General features: G+C 39.4%; 3 protein-coding genes across 5 annotated transcripts; 1 reads left to right on the plus strand and 2 right to left on the minus strand.

The window, feature by feature from the left end:
• Positions 1–3,367: 3,367 nt before the first annotated feature.
• Positions 3,368–4,161, minus strand: LOC103711316 (zinc finger protein ZAT7-like). Its single transcript, XM_008797418.6, has one exon. The coding sequence runs from the start codon at positions 3,992–3,994 to the stop codon at positions 3,497–3,499; it is 498 nt and encodes a 165-aa protein (XP_008795640.3). The 5' UTR covers positions 3,995–4,161; the 3' UTR covers positions 3,368–3,496.
• A 5,904-nt stretch (positions 4,162–10,065) lies between these two features.
• LOC103710768 (coatomer subunit zeta-2-like) lies at positions 10,066–15,734 on the plus strand. Of its 2 annotated transcripts, none has more exons than XM_088702307.2 (6): positions 10,066–10,245; positions 12,846–13,005; positions 14,464–14,561; positions 14,660–14,737; positions 15,311–15,395; positions 15,502–15,734. In XM_088702307.2, exons 2-6 carry the CDS (start codon positions 12,991–12,993, stop codon positions 15,559–15,561), a joined length of 336 nt encoding a protein of 111 aa, XP_088558433.1. In that variant the 5' UTR covers positions 10,066–10,245; positions 12,846–12,990; the 3' UTR covers positions 15,562–15,734. The 2 variants fall into 2 exon arrangements, with proteins under 2 accessions (XP_088558433.1, XP_008794872.1); XM_008796650.5 differs by having other exon boundaries at positions 10,069–10,245; positions 14,414–14,561.
• A 181-nt stretch (positions 15,735–15,915) lies between these two features.
• LOC103710750 (uncharacterized) lies at positions 15,916–20,135 on the minus strand. 2 transcript variants are annotated; one of them, XR_015967722.2, is made up of 3 exons: positions 19,723–20,135; positions 16,337–19,618; positions 15,916–16,233 (listed from the first exon to the last, which is right to left on the minus strand). XR_015967722.2 is itself a non-coding variant. In XM_008796633.5 (2 exons), exons 1-2 carry the CDS (start codon positions 19,798–19,800, stop codon positions 19,535–19,537), a joined length of 162 nt encoding a protein of 53 aa, XP_008794855.1. In that variant the 5' UTR covers positions 19,801–20,102; the 3' UTR covers positions 19,192–19,534. The 2 variants fall into 2 exon arrangements, 1 of the variants encoding a protein (XP_008794855.1); XM_008796633.5 differs by lacking the exon at positions 15,916–16,233 and having other exon boundaries at positions 19,192–19,618; positions 19,723–20,102.
• Between the last annotated feature and the right edge of the window lie 341 nt (positions 20,136–20,476).

A 20,476-nucleotide genomic window follows, 5' to 3' on the forward strand; every position in this document is an offset into this window, starting at 1 on the left:
AAATAAACTGACAAGTTGCGAAAGAAAATTGTGTGGGTTGATTGCTAAAGGCACTGTATATATCAGATGTTTCACAGGTATGGTCATAGTTTCTAGTAGAAGTTGGAAGCACTCTTAGAGGGTAATGTATCGATTAAACAAACAGGTCAGCTGAAATTACGGGTGCTTGTATTATTGTGGTGCTGAGCACTTGATTAAACGAACGGTTGCCAGTATTGGTTAAGCTCTGTGTTCACATCAATCAGGGAAGGGAAAAGAAATAAAACAAGCTTACAGGGCACCTACAAATCTAGTGGAAAGGGTAGAGCATTTGATTCGTACTGTCACCTGGTCACGTTGAAAAATGAATCTATTGAGCATTTTATTCGCAATGTCACCTGGTCACGTGAAAACTAGAGCTAGTCTACCACTTCGATTGTAGACTGGACCTATAGAATCCTGCCACGTCCACACGCACGAATTCGTGCACATCCAGAGTCCCTCTCCCGCGCTTATGAATTGCGCTCCCGTCCCCTCCGGTCTCCACCACCCAGTCCTCTCCAGAAGCCCAGCCAGCCAAGAAACTAAGGGCTCCTCCGACCGTCCCTGTCTTGGCTGCCCCCGCCATCAATGGCCACCCGATTGACCGCAAGGGAGGGAGTGAAGCACCTCCTCGAGACCACTCCGGACCTCCGCTCCCTACCGCCTGCCTTCGTCCTCCCTGAGCGCGCCCACCCTCTCCGAGCCCGTCGCCCCGCCCTCCTCGGCCTCTGCCTTCACGGTCATCAACCTCAGCGGCCTCGACGATCCAAAGTCCAGTGCCGGCATCGTCGAGGCCATCCACAAGGCGTTTTTGTTGGTTGCTGTGACATGTGTTCGTCATCTGAGCAATCCCTCTCGAACGGATGTTTTTGTTCCTCTCCCCTGGCATGAGGCGACGGAAGCCATAAGGAAGAGCATGGAGGCGTAACGGGCGGGAGCCAGAGTGGCGAGGAGGAGCACCCAGAGGACGAGTGCGTAGCGGAGGCGGAAGTAGGCGACGTTGCGGACGGTGCGGGCGGCGACGGCTTCGGCGTCGGGGGAGCAGGGGAAGGCCTGGGGGCGGGCGAAGCGGGATATAGGGCGGGAAAGGGCATTGCGGGTGGAGCGGGCGCGTTTGCGGCCAGGCCGGACCGCCTTCGCCATGCCCTCCCTCCCTTATCTAGCTGCAGATGGGTTAAAAACGGAGAGACCTTTTTTTTTGTTTTAGTGTCTTCCCGCGGAGAAATGACGGAAGCGGAACGGGCGTTGAGACTCCGGAAGAAGACATTATTCTGGCGGAAATTTATTATTAGGTGGCGGGTTATTATTAACCTGGTCTACTGCTGAGCCGGTACACCGAGCGTAGGATATAACTTCTCGTGGCTCCACGACTCTGGGCCACGGAGGATCGCGATTTCTCCCAGGATCAGCCTTCTCGGACCGGGTTTACCGGTGGGCTGTGATTGTTGGGCCTAATTTTGTCAGCGTTAGCAAGCGCCAAGAGCCCTCTAAGAAACAAAAGTGTTTATATGAAATATCCACTTAATTTCTAGCTCTGTATTATTCCCCACGGGAGGCGGTTATTGCTGTTAGTAAAGTATTCACCATTTTCGGAGCAATCACGATAGTTTGGGCCATTAGTAGGAAGCCATGTCAAGCTTCTTGCTCCACACGAACCAGTTTTTTTTGTTTTTGGTAAGAAGAGGAGCTGAACGCTAGATTGAGACGGAAGAAACAAAGCATAAAGTCACATCACAAAGACTAATAGCCATACATCCCAGCACAAAATTAAAAAACCCCAACAGAGTCACAATCCAAATCAAGTAAACAACAAAATCAAAAATCCGCGCAGCTAATAGTAAAAACATGAAGGTTGGGATGCTGAAACTCCTCAAAAGTAGCCGTCCACCGATGGATGCAATTGCAAAGGAGTCCCCAGGAGTTCTGAAGATGGAAGACATGCTTATGTAGCCAGCCACAATAAGATCCAGTATATAATAAATACATCAAACAAACTCAGGGAGCAATGGAGCCAGCTGATGAGGTTTGAGCATATATCGAAGCATCCCCTGTATAGACAAACCAGTAAGCCCCACAATATATAAGGCCACATGACTATCCTGCTAAAGAAGCATACAACAAGCTGCACCCCTTACAGGAATGCAACATCATTATGCTCATCATATGGAAAAATGACTAAGAAGCACCGAAGACCATATCTTATGTTGGGAATGAAAGGCACTGCCACATAGCTGATGATGCTCGTGTTCATGGGCTTGAAACCTGCTGATGTAATTAACCATGCATATATACTAAGCTCCTTAGCAACTAAACAGCATTTCCAGAAGTCCATAAAGAAACTCAATCCAAGAGAGAGCAGCCATTGTCCAATTGAGTTTAAATAGAGAGCTATTACAGATGTAGAGATCAGATCATAGTATCTAGGTAGTAACAAAGCACTTGATGCAGGGACCGTAATACCAATACTTAAAGTAAACAGGCGCCCAAGAAGCATAACCCATATTTCAGAACCTTCAGCAGCAAGAGTAAGAACCCCATAACCTGATTGCATTATCATTTAATTACTGTTACTAATTATTTTTTTTATAATAGCTAATGATAACCGATGCAATTATATACATGGAGGTATATATTCTTCTTAAAACCCATACAAAATCTTTAAACATAATAATTACTTTTTTCTTCTTAAAACTCACAAAAGATCATCTCTAACAAGAAGCTTTTCAATTTCTGCATGTTGACTTCCTAATTGATCCTAATAGCTTAAATTAATAAATTTATAGTTCATGATTTTATAAGCTTCTCCTATCCGATGTAGGATTATACCACTGTCTCAATGTAAGGCTGGAAAAAGATGGAATCTAAAGAGGGGTAGCAGATTGAAAAAGAATGAAAGATCATGGGTTCTGATAGCATGTTAAAATCTTACTGAAAAGTTTAAGCTTTTGGTTCGAATTTAACACTACACACCACATCCCCAGCTCGTGACCACTTCTGCACACCCAACAAGGTGTTTCCATTCAGTAATTTAAATTTTTTTTAAGGGAAATGCAATAATTTAAAATCTTAAAATGCCTTGATGGAATTTGAGTTCAACCTATGCGTCTATCCACCGATCATAAACTTTCCGCCTGGACTGATATTATTATAAATATAAGAAATTCAAATTAAGGTGCAATCGTAATAAAACTTTGACATAATAAAACCCAACTAAATTAGCCAAAATTTCAGTTCTGGACGTGATGGAGAAGTATGTATGCATGTCTCCTGGTGTCAGTCATAAATCCAGCTATGCGATTCTAAACAACAGCTGCTAGCCCTATCCACAGCCAAAAAGAAAAGAAAGTGAGAGAGAACAAAAACAAAATATTGAAGTATCTTATATCCCAAAAGGACCATGTACACTAAGACCAAAAAAAAAAAAGGAAAAAAAGGCAAGAAAGAACTAAACAATGATCCAAAAGGTCATGTTCGATTAATGGAAGCAGTCCACCACCATGGGACTCTTCTCTACAAACTCGAAACTAAGCCCTACTTTCCTGGACTCCACGTCGCCCAGCACCTCGGACGGCGGCAGGTTCAGGTCCAGCCACAATGCCCTCTTCCCATCAGGCTTCTTCTCCACGAGCCCGTGCCCAAAACTCTCGGTCGCCGCTCTGTGGCGCCTCATGTGACCCCCTAGGGCCTGGCCAATCGGGAACTCCAGCCCGCAGATGGAGCACGCGTGCACCTTGGGCTTCCCCAGCGCGCTCTGGCCCTGGCCCTGGCCGTCGCCCACCAGCCTCGGCTTGCTGTGGCTCGCCCGGTGGCCGCCGAGCGCTTGGAACGACGGGAACTGGCGGTTGCACGTCTTGCACTCGAACACCCGCCCCGGCGAGTCCCGGGCCTCTTCCCCACCCCGAGAGAGAAATATGAGGACTCTAGCCATGTTGATGCTCTCTACCCGGTCACCTTCTTCTCTTAATCTCTTCATCTCTTAATAACGAACGAACCAAAGCCAGCTCTCTCCCTTTGGAAAGAATGGAAGATGCAAGGCACGAATGTCCATTATTTATAGGATCCTTTTTCTTATAGTGCGGCTTTTGTTGACACCAAAAGTTAGATGTCCGGAAAGTTGCCTTGCTGAAACAAGACACCTGGTTTTTTTTGGCTGATACGTAAGGGTGAGATGGTGGTGACGACAGGATACACGAACGAGTCGCTGGTGGCGGGGGACGGGTTGCTGTTTGAAAGTTTCGAGTCGTTTTTCTTCCAGAACCATGCAGAGCGGTCTCCATTCTCCTGTTTGATCTTGTGAGAATTTTAAAAGCGAAGGAGAAGGAGTCAGCAGAAACGTGTGGCGTCGAGGATGTCTTACATCACTACCGGTCGAAGGGACGCAGGAAGGAGCAAAATGGGAACAGGATTTGCATGGCCTCGGATTAAGATGTGAACAGGATCTGCGTTATATTGCTCCTCGTGCTCCTCATTTCACACTCGAATGGCTGCTGCTTTAGACCAGTAATAGTGGATGCACCTCCGCGAAGGAGTTCATAGTATGATCATATGCGAACTTTCCTCCCCGATTCACGGGAAAAACGGGGTTGGAGTTGAAGAATCTTTTGATCGGATTATTCCTTTTGAAACGAAAAGTTGTCAATAATATCCACAAATAATATATATATTATTACACGTAAGTCCTTACGATTGATGATGGTAACAAGCAAATGATGACAGCGTAAAATACTTTTAACTGACACATAATTATACTAAAGCATATTCATTTTATATTATTTATTTATTTTTATTTTGGGTGCATAATATGGTATCGGGTTTTTTTTTTTTTATACAACACTACTTTAGAATGAGTGCAACCAACAGAGTCGATAGAAAGGAGGCGGCACAAAAGTTAAATCTTTGGTGCGAGGGGCCATCCTTTTGTTCTTGAAATTCTCTAAAGCCGAGTGGTAGGGTTAATCTGAGGTCAGTTGGGACACATGAGAGCATGAATTAATGGAATCTTCTATGGTGCAATTTTTATAATGCAGAATATGGTACTATTATGGATAGTCATCACATCATACATCTTGAAAATAGACGGCTCGGTCTTCTTTATCTCTGCCATGTGTTGTATATCATACTGAAATATGGTTGTAAATAAGAGCTACCTACTCCTGAGGTAGACAAAAGAATTAGCAATTAGAGGAAAGTTAACCTCACTTCTGCAAACAAATGCCGGTTCCACTTCGGCAGTGCAAAAAGCTAGCCCCGTAGAACGCGGACCACCTAATCTTCTAACTCACGAACACGTTTCCGTGATGAACGGTTTCTGATGAACAATGATGACCCAGGAGTGCGACCCTTCTTTTCCTTTACTTTTATGGACACGGGAAAGAAGAGACCTGCACGTCTGAGAAATCTGTCTTTAAATAGACAGATAAGCACAGGTTGAACTACGAGAATTCGTAGACTTTTTATCCCACTATATTTAACTTCACCAACTTATGAAAGCTGCAGGCACCCGATCGAGACATGTTCAAATGCAGAAGGTTTATGTTATGGGAGATCGAAGCACTTAATGGTTGAGAATAACTGCATGCAGAAGATCTCATGCCATGAAACAAAGGGAACAAATTAAGATTTATTATTATTCTAAAGTACATGAAAGTAAAAATAAAAATTAATAGAACAGGGAAAGATGGCCGCGATGAATTGTATGGAAAAATACAGGTACAAGATTAAAAAAAAGTACATATCGGAAAGAAATGAAGTGACAGGAATTTAAAGCTGGCATTATGTGATAATCCTGGTGGTATTACCCCTTATAAGCGAAAGATCTGACTTTGAAATTCTGGTTATCATTCCTTGTAACGCCTTCTGGAAGAAAGATAGATATATTGACCGTGTCAACTAGGTCTATATATATATATATATATATATATATATATATATATATATATATATATATATATATATATATATATATATATATCACTTATTATTAGAATTGCAAGGAATCCTCCCATAACACCACATGGCATATGCGAGCTTTGTTGACAATTCTCTCTTCTGATAAAGAAAGTAGAGCAGCAAAGTCAGTAAAAACACTAATATTTACATGAGGAAAATGCTGCAAGAAGCCTGTGTCATGTACGCATGAAATTTCACTGCTGACTTCAACTCGATAATCAAACCGCATGACAAAAAAAATTGTTTACCAGACTTTTTAGTTTAATTTAAATTAGCTATGCCCCATGGGTAACCGTTCATCAAGATGTATAGAATTGTGGACCGGATAAATACCATACTCCTATATTACGACTTTGGAAGCCTTCGTGACTGTTCCTGCATTTATTTAATTCCAAATGGTTGGTCACCAACGTCATGGCTTTGAGGTGGCTACGTTGGACTATGGAGTCAGATGAAATTAACAAAGTTAGGTGCACTTCGTCAAATGGAAGTTGGTGGGGGGGCCGGGCTTCAGTACTTTGCAGAGGCTTCACCAACCCGCAAACTCTATATTTACACTATTCTAGAGATGTGATTAACACTAGATCAAATCAGATGAGCTTCCTTGATCTCGACAGAAGTAGCACAGAGAGCAAGTAACTAGCATCGGCAGTGACGTAAATCTTGATCACAACTTCACCTATAAAATTACGTCAACTTGCTTCAGAATATCATATATATCAATCCCTACGTGGGTATTAAAAAAAAAGAAAGCTCTTGTAACTTATGATCGTTTAATCCATTGAATGGCCACAGTTGACATCGACAGTGGTCATTGCTTGCAAGTTAAGCCTCATAATTCACTACTTGCGATCGACCACTGATTTGCCGGGCCAAAAGGTCTTCAACTGGCACTATGTTTCGTCCACCGAGGGAACTTCATTTGATTGGATGGACCTGATTAATTTTGCTTTATATGGTTGTTAACTGAGGTAAGCAGGGGTATCATGGATCAGGCGTGCATGGTTTGTTGTGCGTTAGTTTATTCTTTCAGTAGTTGATTAAATGTAGTGCAAGCAAGCGTGGGTCTTCCCGTATGGGCTTACGTGCTTAACCACTAAGATCACGGCTTCTTGTTTCCACGGATGGCCATCCGTTCAGAATGTTTTGGACTTGATCAGTGGAAAAGACCAACCATGGTGGTGGATTAGTAGAAACGAGCAAAATGCATGAAAAGGAGAGAGAAAAAAAGATTTTTCTAAAGAAACGCTCCAATGGAGAGTGAGTTGAGAGATTGGAAACTGGGGACATTTCTTCCCGGAGTTTTTTTGAAAAAATTGAGAACTAAGTTTTATCTCTCCACTTACTTAAATATAAAAGGAAGAGATTTTTTTTGAGAAGAAACACAGATCTAGCTTTAGGTCAGACCTTTTTATTTAGCCTCAACACAAGATGTAACTAAAATTTAGCCTCAATTTGAACGGCCCAGCCCGGCCTGGTCTTCGAGCTTATTTTCCAAGCCTCAGCCTGGTGCCTTGGAGTTGGAGCTTCGGACCAAACCTTAAGCTTTCTTAATTTTTTTTTATTTTTAAAAAAAATGGAATATAGAAGGAAAGAGAGAAGAAAAGAGGGGAGGAGGACAGAAGGTTACCTATACATTTAATCTATTTAATCTATGACTTAATATATTATCTAATATATTATTTAATCTTTTAATCTATTATTTAACCCTAGGTTATCTATTTAATCTATTATCTAAGAACCGAATTAGGTCAAGCTCGGGCGGGCTTCAAAACCTAATCCCGAGTCTGGCCTAATTAACAAGCATGCTCATGTGTCATTTTCAGTTCGGCCAATCGAGCTTAAAATCCAGACTTAGTCGGCCCATCCAAAATCTTTGACCATCTGACCTCCGAACAGATCTAGTTTAAGTGGTCGCACAATTGGAACGAGGGAATATGACATTTTGCAAATCATGAGACAATTGTCTTGAAAAATGTAGTCTTCGAGTTTTTCTCCCCAAATTGGCAAGGCCATTTTCCACCTTCTACCTTAAGCTACGACTTTGTCTTCAAAAACGTGGCCTTGGAATTTCTTTTCAAAACTTGCATGGCTATTCTCCACCTTCTACCTTGGACCCGCCGTACCTCTACGTAGGCCGGAGCCCAGGCTCTCTAACAAACGAAGCCACTACTTGTAGAACCGGAAATTATATCTATACTAGAATAGAAGCGAGGACCGGTGTAGTTACTAATCAAATCCCATCCTGCCACAAGTGACAAGGGCTCTGCCATTGAATCAAGGTTCGGTAGTATGGTCATTTTAAAATAATTTGATCCGTATTTTCTTTATTTTTTTGGAGGAACTTATTATTTGTTCAATGATTTTCATGAAAAATATTAATTGAGTCCTACTAAAACCCAATTGATAATCCCAATTTGTTGATTCACTTATCTAAGTTGTAGCATGTCCTGCAATTTCAACCCTTCAGACAAGCATGGCACTTTGATATCATCAAAAGTTAAAATTCAGTGACTGGATTTAGACATGGTCGAAGTTATTGACTAATTTCTAGAATTTGTCGCTTCTATAGAGCCGAGAGCTTGTCTCATCCCAACCTTATATAACTTTCCTTCAGCTACCTCTCTCTAGTACTCCGTTTTTCATTGGATCTCTTCTAAAAGGAAGCCTCCATTAGCTGAAAATGGCCACACCAGTCCAAGCCATTCTCTGTTTGTTTGGCTTCTAGCATTTTAGTCTTCAGTCTGCAGCTTAGTGGTGGTTGGCTGAATCCAATACCACCAATATTGAGGACTAACTTGACCAATCACCTGAAAACCTTGCATCCCCACTGCTACCATGCTGACGAGTCAAATGTTTTTGGTAAACAGAGGAGTCCAATGTTTTGGAATCAGTTATCAGCCACAGAATAAGTAAATATATTTCAGATAAAGGGTAATGCAAAGCATGAAGCTTATCGGCCCAAACTGGGCCACTTTGCACGCCCTACAACTGGGCCCAATCAACACCCCGCTTTCTAATTCCACTATAAATTATATCAAGCCCGGACTTAACATGTAAAGCCTATTGGGCTCTCAAGATTACCCTCTAATTAAAGTCAGTCAAGCAGCTTGTACTTTTATTAAGATGGAAAATTTAATTACTTACCAAACAAACAGCAAGGGCAGAAAATTTTAGATGTTAGTAAGAAAGCACACTATACACAACATTGTTAGATAGTATTATCTTAGGGTAATAAACCCAGCTATTTCACAATACTACACCTCCTATTATGTAGTAGTAGTAGTAGTAATAATAATAATATCTAGAATAAATTATATTTTTAGTCCTCTAAATTTCACAAAGATTTTAAATGATTTTTATAATTCAATTCTATATTCTCCAGCTAGTTTTCCTCATCGTCACTTTCAGTCTCTCCACAAGTATATGCTCTTGTTGTCGAATATTAGCCATCATCACCCATATCCATAGGAACGGCGAGCTAACAAAATTGTTCCACAGTAATCTCTAAGGATAAAACCTTCTCTAGCCTCTCTATCTTTCCATGTATATTTTCTATGGAAAGAGGGCTAGGGTTCATGTGAAATTGAAAATTTACTAATTCAATGAACATATTTTTTTTAAAAAAATAAAATACTTTATTTTTTTTTCTCAACTTTTTCTGAATTTCTAACCTTTTAATATTGTTAGATGCTGAACTTATAAAGATGTACATGCAGAAACTCCTATATAATATTTAACATTACATTTTTTTCAATATTTATTTAAAAAAATGATTGATGGTTCTATTATATATATAATATGATTGATAACTGATATGCAATCTGGACCGCGCGAAGCCTGATCCATATGAGCCCAGGTCCGGGTCGAGGCATTCAGTCCAGAATCCGGCTTTAGGAAGGCCGAGAATCGACCTAAATGTCGACAACTAACAAAGCCCATTTAGGAAACGCGTGGTCCGTTTGATCTTTTCAAGCGGACCACCGGCGGTGGGACCGCAGCCCCGTCAATCGTGGGTTCACGTTGAACATTTCGACGGAACTCCACCATCCAGCTGTCGATATCCACCTTATATACGTATGTGTTCATATATATGTACACACTGAACCTCCCTTTAGCTTCCCTCGACGGCTTCCATGCTCTTTCGTCGGAAAAAAGGGTAGCTTCCATGCTCAACTCTGCTAGTTCTGGTGTATTGGAGTGTTCTCGAGAGTTCTCGCTCTCTGGTCCTTGGTCGAATCCGGTCGCTCTCCCCGCTTCGATCTTATAGATATGGTAACTCATTATTCGAACTTTTCCTTTTTGTTCTTTGATCTCATCCGGATCTCATACGTAGGGTTTTTTTTTCTCTCCTCCGGTTTATGTATCGTGATCTTGAATTCGATGAATTTAGGGTTTTATAAGATTTATAGATTTCTACATTATTTTCTGTAGGGATCTTTAACATTATTAGCAAATCAAGGGAGGATTTCCAGATCTGGGCATTCTTGGCTGGATTTCTTTCTCTCGTTCTCGGTATCAAACTAGCGTATAAACCCTACGATATTTAATGTTTCTGGACGAAATAAGTTGTTTTTAGGGGGATGGTAATCACTACTCGGAATATCTGGAAGATCTGAGTAGGCTGGTCATTGGAAGATGCAATGGAACAAGATCAAGAACTTGGGGTTTTATAAGATCTACAGTTTTTAGCATTCTTATCTATACGGATCTTCAAATTTGTTAAGTAAACCATGATAGGAATACCATATTTGATCATTCTTGGCATAATTCCTCTCGTTCTTGGAATTAAAATAACGTGTAAACCCTGAGATCTTTGATGGCTTGGAATGATTACGTGATGAGTCGTTAGTGCACTCGTTCCTCAAGATCTTTTTGATGGTGATGAAGATCAGTACTTGGAGGAGCTGGAAACTCTAATTAGGCTGGTTGATTCGTAGATATACATCAAAACGAACGAGAATGATCAAGAAGAAATAGATGCTAGTGTTACAAGGACCGGATATTGAGAAACTAACCAAATCTCACTTGTTTAGGAATTTGTGTGACACTCCAACAGTGCATTCATGGGGAAGTGTGCAACTAAAGTACTGCTGGATGCGACCACTTAATTGGTGCCTGTAGGAACATAATCTTCTCATTGTTGGATGTTACTTCAAGAAAATATCTTGTATAATTACTTTAATGATAATTCATTAGCTGATTTAACAAATCTGAAACATCAATTTCCCAACATCAGTTACTTCAGGCAAGTAGTACAATTCTGTCCATTTGCAAGGTAGCTCACAGGTTGCTATAGCATCAATAAATTCAAAATATGTACTTTTGTTGCTTATTTGTTTTTGCCTATTGTTAATGCATTCATGTCGTGATAATTTGAATTCCAAATAATTTTGCTATAGTTATAGATTCCATAATATTGCAATGCTGTCTTTTCTGGTTATACATATCATAATATTCCAATCATCTTTAAATCTCAATGTTGTCGTTCCATAATTTCCATAATATTTCAATGCGGTTATAGATTTCCATAATATTTTGTTGGTTATACGTATCGTGATAATATTTGAAATTCAAAATACAATTGAATTCGAAATTAAAAGATGGAGGTTGCATGGAGAAGAGCAGTTCAAGATTTTCTTGTATTTTGCAAAGTTACAACTTTTTTGTCTCCAAAGAGGCCTTAGTTAAAGCGATGTAAATAGGAATCATCACATGGTCTTATAATTTCAAATTACAGTTCTATTGATTCATCGATATTGAATCAATAGAACACACTTTTAAGATTTGGACAATCAAGTAATGTCCAAATTTTTTGGATGATCTATGGGATACATATTCTCTACGATGTTGAGCTGTTTTTGTAGCTTTTACATTTTGGGTGTGATGGAGGCAGCATGGCAGCAGCGAGATCTTTGAAGGGACTTTTAGACTTCAACTTGAAGTTGATTGCAAAGCAGGATCTATTAAACCAACCCAAGCAGATAAAATAAGACCCGTCAGTGTGTTTGTGTGTGTATAACCAGCATTCATCCTTAATATGAACCTAACGGATTTACTTACATGATTGTATGTTGGAACTTATATATGTAGTGCGAGCAAAGTTCCTGCATGAAACTAGAAGAATGAATATTTGAAGCCATTCTTTGCCCTTTCCTCCATCAAGGCCCTTGGGTTACCCATATGACAGCATATAATTGTATGATAAACCTCATAGGACTACAATGACAACTTGTACTGTGCATTGCATTTTTTTTCTAAACAGTAGCAGATGACCTAATCAGATGGTTCAACGACTTCCTGTATATTTAAAAGCATCAGCAAATATCTTCTTGCAGCTTCAAATAAAGTTTCTTTGGTCTCCATTTTCATCTTTTTTGATACTTAAGTTTTAAGCTGACCCTCCTTATCAAGGCTTACGATTGTGTAGACATGAACAGCGTCGCCAAGCCATCTGCTATCACCCTCCCTTGCATCTATAATAAGTGCTGAAATTTAAGATCTTAAAGCTTAATTCTCAAGGGGTCCCCTAAGAACTTATTATTTCTCCATTAATTGTTCATTCGCATCCTTCATCATCCATAAACATCTTTATTTGTATTTCAGATGCACCTTTCTTTTTTCCTCCTAAAATAATCCCTCTGTGCTTCGTATTATGGCCCCATTTAGGGAACAACAAGAAAAGATGGTTCGCAAATCTACTCAAATAAATAAATGTCCTTTCATCTAAGGGAGATCAAAATAGCAGAAAATTTTGAACAGTTATGGTCGTAATTGAGGATAGAGCCAAGATTTGTCCACAATTATAAAATTTCAGCAATTTCCTTGTTTTGTTTGATGAATATTTAATTTACAAATTATTTGTATGTTTGCAGGAGTCTTGTCCTTCGATCAAAAACATTCTTCTTCTTGACTCTGAGGGGAAACGAGTAGCTGTAAAATATTATACAGATGACTGGCCAACAGTTGCTGCAAAATTGGCATTTGAGAGATCTGTATTTATTAAGACACTGAAGACAAATGCTCGAGCTGAAGGTGACTTTAATGCAATTTCATATTTAGTTTTTACTCATTATTTTTTTTTCCTTGTGGCATGTCTACATATGCATATGGAAATACATATATATCTACTTACACGTATCTGTACAGTTTACATGTCTGTGCTTGTGTGCTAGTATGTCTGATTTGTGCATTATCTTGTAATTGAAAGGTTGTATGATTGCTTGCTTGAAACATTTAATGATTTTTTTTTACCACAAAATATGGTACTCTTAAAAACCTTGCATTGTGATTTTTCTTTAATCTTGTTTGCTATACTATTTTCTAGCCCATTTTAGGACATGAAATTTGTGTATGCAATCTTAACTTAAAATGGAATTTTTGGGCTAGGGATAGGCAAGCCATTGTAGAAGTGAATATTCTATCACAATTGATGTCTATTGTCCATGACACGATAAAAAAGGTTCGAATATATCCATAAGGTATGCTATTAACTGGAAAAGGAGTCAACTATGTCAGCATCTGGACATATTATTGAAACAAATAGCATGAAACTTCTCTTAAAGAACATGTTTAAAAAGTAGATTCCTTTGATAATTAATACCTTATGGTCATGCTTCTCAGTTTTAGCTAGATGTGGTGGATATGGTATAGATTATAAAGGGCAGAAGTTCATGCTGCCTCAGATTTATGCCATATCCTTAGTGCATTTGTCCTTTTCGCATATCTTTCAAATTATTTCAAGCCCTCATGGTACATTATGTGTTTGTTGCAAGCTACCTCGCGAATATTTGCGTGCATTTTAATGCCTCACCATCTACTCTCTCCCATCTCTGTTTGGTTGGGAAATAGGACAATTTTCAAAGCACTGGTGTTTGTAAGGAATCTCATGTATCAGTGGATGCATTTTTATTTTTCAATGTTTCAGAATCTGCTTGCCTTCACCCTTGAGGCAGTTGGGAAGTGCAGTATGCCTGCAACAACCATACCTTTCTCTCACACACACATCACTGGCCTCCCCAACCCACCCAAAAAACAAAAAAACCAAACAACAACAACAACAATATCCCATCCTTATCAGCGAGAGATGTTGATTTCTATCTAAAGCAAGCAGCAGGGTGGCAGAAAGGTGGATGCATGAGTTTTTTTTTTTTGAGTGAAAAATTTAAAGGACAATCGCTTGATTTTAGTGAGTACACTGATTGGTGTTGTAGCACATTCTTTCTCCCTGATCTGGTAGACGGGAGATTTTGCCCCATTGTTGTAGGTGCAGTGCTGGACCAAATAAATTATCTTCTTTCTTGTGTTATATTTCAGTTTCACACCATCCATCTTCATTAACTCTGAGGTGAGATTTAATCATCTTACTGTTTTCTGTCATCTATGTCAAAGAGCTATGGAACTTCTATGTGCTGCTGATGAACAATAGTCTTATCATTTGCAGCGGAGATAACAATGTTTGACAGTAACATCGTTGTGTACAAGTTTGTTCAGGACCTGCATTTTTTTGTTACTGCTGGAGATGATGAGAATGAACTCATTGTAGCCACGGTGCTTCAGGGATTCTTTGATGCAGTGGGCCTTCTTCTCAGGTCTTGCCAGTTTCTTACTAGCATTCCTCCTGTTTGTCATGATTTTTAGGTGCATGAAGTTGCGGTCTCATTTTCATTTGAATCCTCTATTGTTCCAGGAACGAGGTAGATAAGCAGACAGCACTTGAAAACCTGGATTTGATCCTTCTTTGCCTTGATGAAATTGTTGATGGAGGGTACAGACATGCTCCCTTTTTGCAATCATTTCCGAGCTAAGCCTTAGGGCCCATTGCTTATTATTTTTTCTGGTGTTCTCTTAGCATTTCTTGTTGGGCAAGTAGGAATTTCAGTATGTACGTGTAAACCAATGTAAGTTGGCTAGGTTAAACTTATTGATGAAAGTAAGAGAATATTATGGAACTTTTAGCTTTTGGAACATCTACAAAATATTCTTAAAGCTGGAAATAAACCTTTTTTTAAAGGAAATAAAGCTGGAAAATACTTGCTTCTGAAGACTAATAAGAGCGTCCGGTCGTGATTGCACTGCATATTGTGGGAAATGGCGGGTCTGCCTTCACAATGTTGATGTAGAATTATAGCAGTGAAGCTAGAAGGAACATACTCCTGGATATTGAAAATTGTAGGAAAAATTGCACAATTTGGGTTTATGAATGAGTGCTTAGATAATTTCTTTTATCGATTACTGAACATTTAATAGATGTTGGCATACTTGTTGATTTTGTTCTCCAGCTGTATTCTTGATTTGGATTAAGAGATGTGATGCTAAAGATTTTCCTTATGCCTTGCAGGATAGTTCTTGAAACAGATGCTAGTGTTATTGCTGGAAAAGTTGCAACCCATGGTCTGGAGGGAGATGGATCCTTGTCTGAGCAGGTGCCTGCAATATTATTTTATGCCCAAGTTTTCTTTTTTAATGTAAGTTGGTTAGGTGCTTGCGTTTTTATCTTTCTGAAGTATGGCTTGGATCTTTTATATGCAGACTATATCTCAAGCTTTAGCCACAGCTCGTGAACATTTAGCAAGATCTCTTCTTAAATGATGCGCTCGAGTTTTGCCCTTTTCCTTATTTTCCTTTTCTTTCCAGTGGTGGTAAATTTATTGTTTAAAGCCAGTCAGGCTTAATTTTTTTTTGTTGTAACCTGGAATACAATTTATAACTCAATATTATGAGTGGGAAGCAGTCATGCGGACTGCATATCTGGTTCTTTTCAATTTTTTCTGAGACAACGTTATTGCAATTTAGTTTGGACTTACAAGTGGCACGAGAACTAAGATTTATCATTTGTTAAGTGTTAAATTTGCCCAAGGCCGTTAAAAACTTATTTCTGAACATCAAATGACAGCAAGCAATTTTGCTAGTTTTTGCAAGGATCAAGTTTTTTTATGATCATGGTTGAAAGGACAGAACCCTTGTTTCATTTCTTTCAAAGGTCCTACAATCATTATAAGAGTAAGCCACAATTTCTCTAAGTTGGTGGCATGTCATGGCCTGAGAATGGCAGCTAACAGCAGTCAGACTGGAAACTGACATTTGCATGGTGATGCATAGCTCAGTCACTCTATAAAGTTAAAAATGAAATATTCCTCTCATTTTGCTTTAGACCAACAGCAAAGTCTTGATCTAAATGGTGAGTTACGCAGTATAGTGCTTGAGATCTCCAGTAGATATATCTCAGGGCCTGATAGGCATCAAGCAAATAGGCAACTAGATCTGTCATGAAAATTGTATCATCAGGTAAAATCACTTCAGCAGATTCCAAATGAAACATGTAAGACCTGTAGAAGCCAATGCCTCCCAGTAGAGATATTATTACCTGAAAACTGGAATAGCCCCCCCGATACACACGTAGACATCTACCGAACCCAACCATTGCGAGGCAGCTCCTACTTATCAACGAAGCAACTCCAAATGACAAGATTCTGCAAAATTATAGAGAACCAAATAGTGGCCCCCACCCGTAATGTGAGATCTTCAAATTTGTCCTCAAAACATCATACTGGACTCCACTGAAAGCTTTCTACATCATTAGAAATAGCTTGATACTATTTCTAATGATATCTTCTTTAAAGGAAAAGACAATTGATATCTTCTTTATGCATTGTCCTGAAGTCCTTGGCAAGGGTGCGGCCTGACTCCTGAGCACAATCTCCATTAACTGCACGTACGTCATAACACACCCTTTCTCAACTTTGTACCGCATATGCAGGAAAGGCCACTCATCATTCCCTCCTAAAATGACCAAGTCAGCAGCCCCCATCTGAATCGCATGGCGACCATCAGCTCCACCCCTACTCCAACCCCCCTCTGCGCGCTCCTAATCGCACCGTTAAGCTAGAAAGGTTGGCCTTGCATAGGCAGAGCAGAAACAGATTTGTAAATCCACCCACAGTCTTTCACAAATATTTATTGTCACTGGTCTTATAACACAGAGCCCAATTACAAGCCAAAATGATGTGGAAAAATCAACATGGAGTGCATGTGGCTGAGATAGAAGGACCGTGAACTGAAAAGGGACAACACCAAACTAAATAACCAAACTCATGCAACAACAACCCATCTACCAAAACTACCAAACTCATGAGATAAAGACCACTAGGATTATCCTATCTATAAGCCATCTCAAAACAGACAGAAGACATAATTAAACTATTAATTCGCCAGTCAAAAACTGGGGTAAAAGTTTTGATATTTTTTCTCCCTTTCTGCCTGAAAGGTCCTAAAAACCTAAGTTTAGGTGCATAAAATCATTCATAAACTAATGAACCAAAATTGTGCACCCCAGAAAAAAAGAAAAAGAAAAGAAAAACACCCCCCCCAAAAAAAACCTTTATGTTCAAAAGTTAACAATGAGCTTATATTACACATCAAGAGAACCCTCTGGTTGTCCAAGATTAAAATATCATGCTATACCATGTTCTACTCTACCAAGTTTTTCTTAAAATTTTCTTTTCCTATCTCCTGGGAGCAAAAAAATTTATTTTTCTTAAAACTGAATCTGCTTGATTAATTGAGAATAGGAAACTGGAGTTATACAGTCCCCACAATGAAACAGAAAACGACGAACAAAATTGAACAGATGTTGTTCAATATGTCATTAAATTATGATGACAATGATGAGAACAGCAGCCACCAAGCCTTTCCCAGTGACTAGGGACCGGGATGTCAATTGGAGAAAAAAGGCAAAAGTTGGCTACACTGTTAGTTGCAATGTCAAAGCAGCAGTAATGAGACCAACAATAGGCTAGAAATTGAACCTCTGCTTGACCTCATCCATACTTGATTTTCTGATCACAAGAGGAAAGGATGGGTGTGCTACAAAATTTTACAGTGAATCTATCCTTTCATACGGTTTTGATCCACATGTACACTAGTAGGCCTCATAACTCCTGGAAGAGTTCTAGTATTGTCCTGCGTAGACAGCTTAGCTAAAACCTTACATGCTGAGCCTTAAAAAATGGAGATTGAAATTTGATCATATACTATAGAATAACTTCACAAAATTTCATATCCAATGTCTCAATAACTTCCTATTAATAACTCTGTAGGTCCACCGAAGTAAAAACAGAAGCAATTTTGCAGGAAATAAGATTGCTGTGAAACTTCATTGATCAACTTATGCCTGCAAGTTCTAACACGTGCAATTCCCTTAATCGTGTGTGTGAAGCATTGTAAGGTGATCAAAGCATTAAGCTTTACATGAACTAAATTTTTCAAATGGTTTTTTACAATTCAAGTGGCAATGAAGAATTAAAACAAGTAATGCCACATTTCAGCCTCTTTTAAATGAAATTGGATCTTTTGGATTAAACCGGCTGATTATATCTAAAAGCAAAATAGCAGAATATTAAACATTTTAGCTGCAATTGGCCACATACATTGGTTTCAGGAAATATTAACTGACACATCAGATTGATGGCCAGCCAGAACAAGCCCTAAAACTGAAACATTCAAGCCATACAGGTTGTCTTACATGTCTTGAAATGGTTTACGAAACAGTGAGCATGACTTTCTTAACAGGGAGACATGAAAACAACACGTCATGTACTGTGTGTGTTTATCTAGATGTATGTTACATGATATTGATAACATAAAAGTTGGTAAGAATACTCAAACACTAATACAGAGGGCTGCCCTTGTACCAAGGAGGTAAGGAAAAAAAACCTATGAATTCCAGAAGGCTAAAAATTTTGAAAATTCTCTGGCATGTCATCCCTCTTGTATAAGTTCTCATCCTCTTGCCACCAACCCACAAAAAGCTTCTCAAATGCTAGGATTTTCCTAAACCAACCGGGAAGAAAAAGGATACTTACACCAGGTTTAGGATCCAACATCAGTTTCTACAATTCAACATGGCGAACCCCCATTGACAACCACATGGCACCTATGAATGCATAGGCATGGCATATTTTCCAACTATCATATAATTTCCAAAAACTGACCTATCAGAATATTTTTTTTTTTTTTAAAAAAAAGAAACAGATTACATCTTTTATAATCAGCAAATCTAACAATTTGAAGACAAACAAACAGTTAAAACGCAGAAGAAAGGACACATAGAGGACTGAAATCATACAGGAGCTAACATCATATCATATATAATATTCTAAGCATCCCTTTGCACCCTAGAATCAGTCAATTTAGAGCTACCGACCGGCTACAAATAGACAAGTATGCAAAGCATAAGAAACTCCAATTAACATCATCGTTTGCGGGCAATATATCTCACCACACAGACCGCCTCCATTCCAATAAGACAAGATTAAACAACGCAACAAATACTTCCTCCATTATTACCCAAAAAAATAAAAGACATACCTAATCCACGAACTCCGCAGATGGTGTTCATATTCTCTTTTCTTGATGTTCTATACTTCAAATGATCATTAGACCACATAATCCCAAAAGACAAGAATGTGAAAGAGAATAATCTATAAAAGAGACGGGGTTCACGTCTTTAAAGGTATCGTCTATGATTCGGCTTCGGAGGAACCTGATAAGGTCGATCGGTAATTCAATCGTCTCCATCCTTTTCTTGGCTCAATTCCCCAAACTTCTGCTTGAAAGCGTCTTGCTTCTGCATCCACATCATATGTGCCTGCATAAATTTGTGGCGCGTATCGTTCGGTTCAGCAACGGATCGGATCATTAAAAGGGATGAGAGATATGGAAGAATTTAGGGGCAAAATGGAGGAGAACAACCTGTAGAGCGGCCGCCCACACAACGAGGAAGGAAGCGATCCAGAACTTCTTCTCCTTCAAAATCTTCGACGCCTCCATCGCAGCAAAGTCCCAAATCAAGGCCTATATTGGACGCAGGACGAGTAAGAATTAGGCGACGACGACGGCAAGAACGCTAGCAGCGGCAGTGCTTTTTAAATAAATCCTCTAAATGGCGAGCGGTTTTAATCGGCCGGAGCCCTTTACGCTACGATCCATCGACTATCGCGCACGGGGATCAGACCTGCCCGAACGAAGCCTTTATAAGGGATTGTCCGGAGGCGGGATGGTAAACGCTGTTTCCTGTTCGCCCTCCACCAGCTGCTCTAGCCTCTGAAATATAGCATTTTGAAGCAAAAGCCATGCATACATGCTTTCAGGTTACTCATGCTTACGGTGAAGCAAACAGTACAGCTAACTGAATTTCTGAGAGCTGCAAGTTTTCTCCCTATGTTTTCGCCATTTATTTTTTTTAACTTTTTAAATATATTAATACTAAAAAATTATAATATATCTGACTTAAAAAAAAAAATGCCATGCATCAAAATGAAAAAAAAAAAAATGATGAAAATTTAGGTAAGCTAACATTTCTTTTGATGAATGTCCGCAGTCAAATGTCATTTCTTTTGCACTGAAACTTGCAATTGCATAAATGTCATGCACCAAACTAACCAAAGGAAAGAACGTTGCGCATCAAAACTAATGCATGCATAGGTGTCCCAATTCAACGAATTGT

This window comes from Phoenix dactylifera, chromosome 8 (assembly GCF_051530095.1).
Source record: "Phoenix dactylifera cultivar Ajwa chromosome 8, Ajwa_hap1_PhDact_Kaust_v1.1, whole genome shotgun sequence".
Taxonomy (NCBI): Eukaryota; Viridiplantae; Streptophyta; class Magnoliopsida; order Arecales; family Arecaceae; genus Phoenix; species Phoenix dactylifera.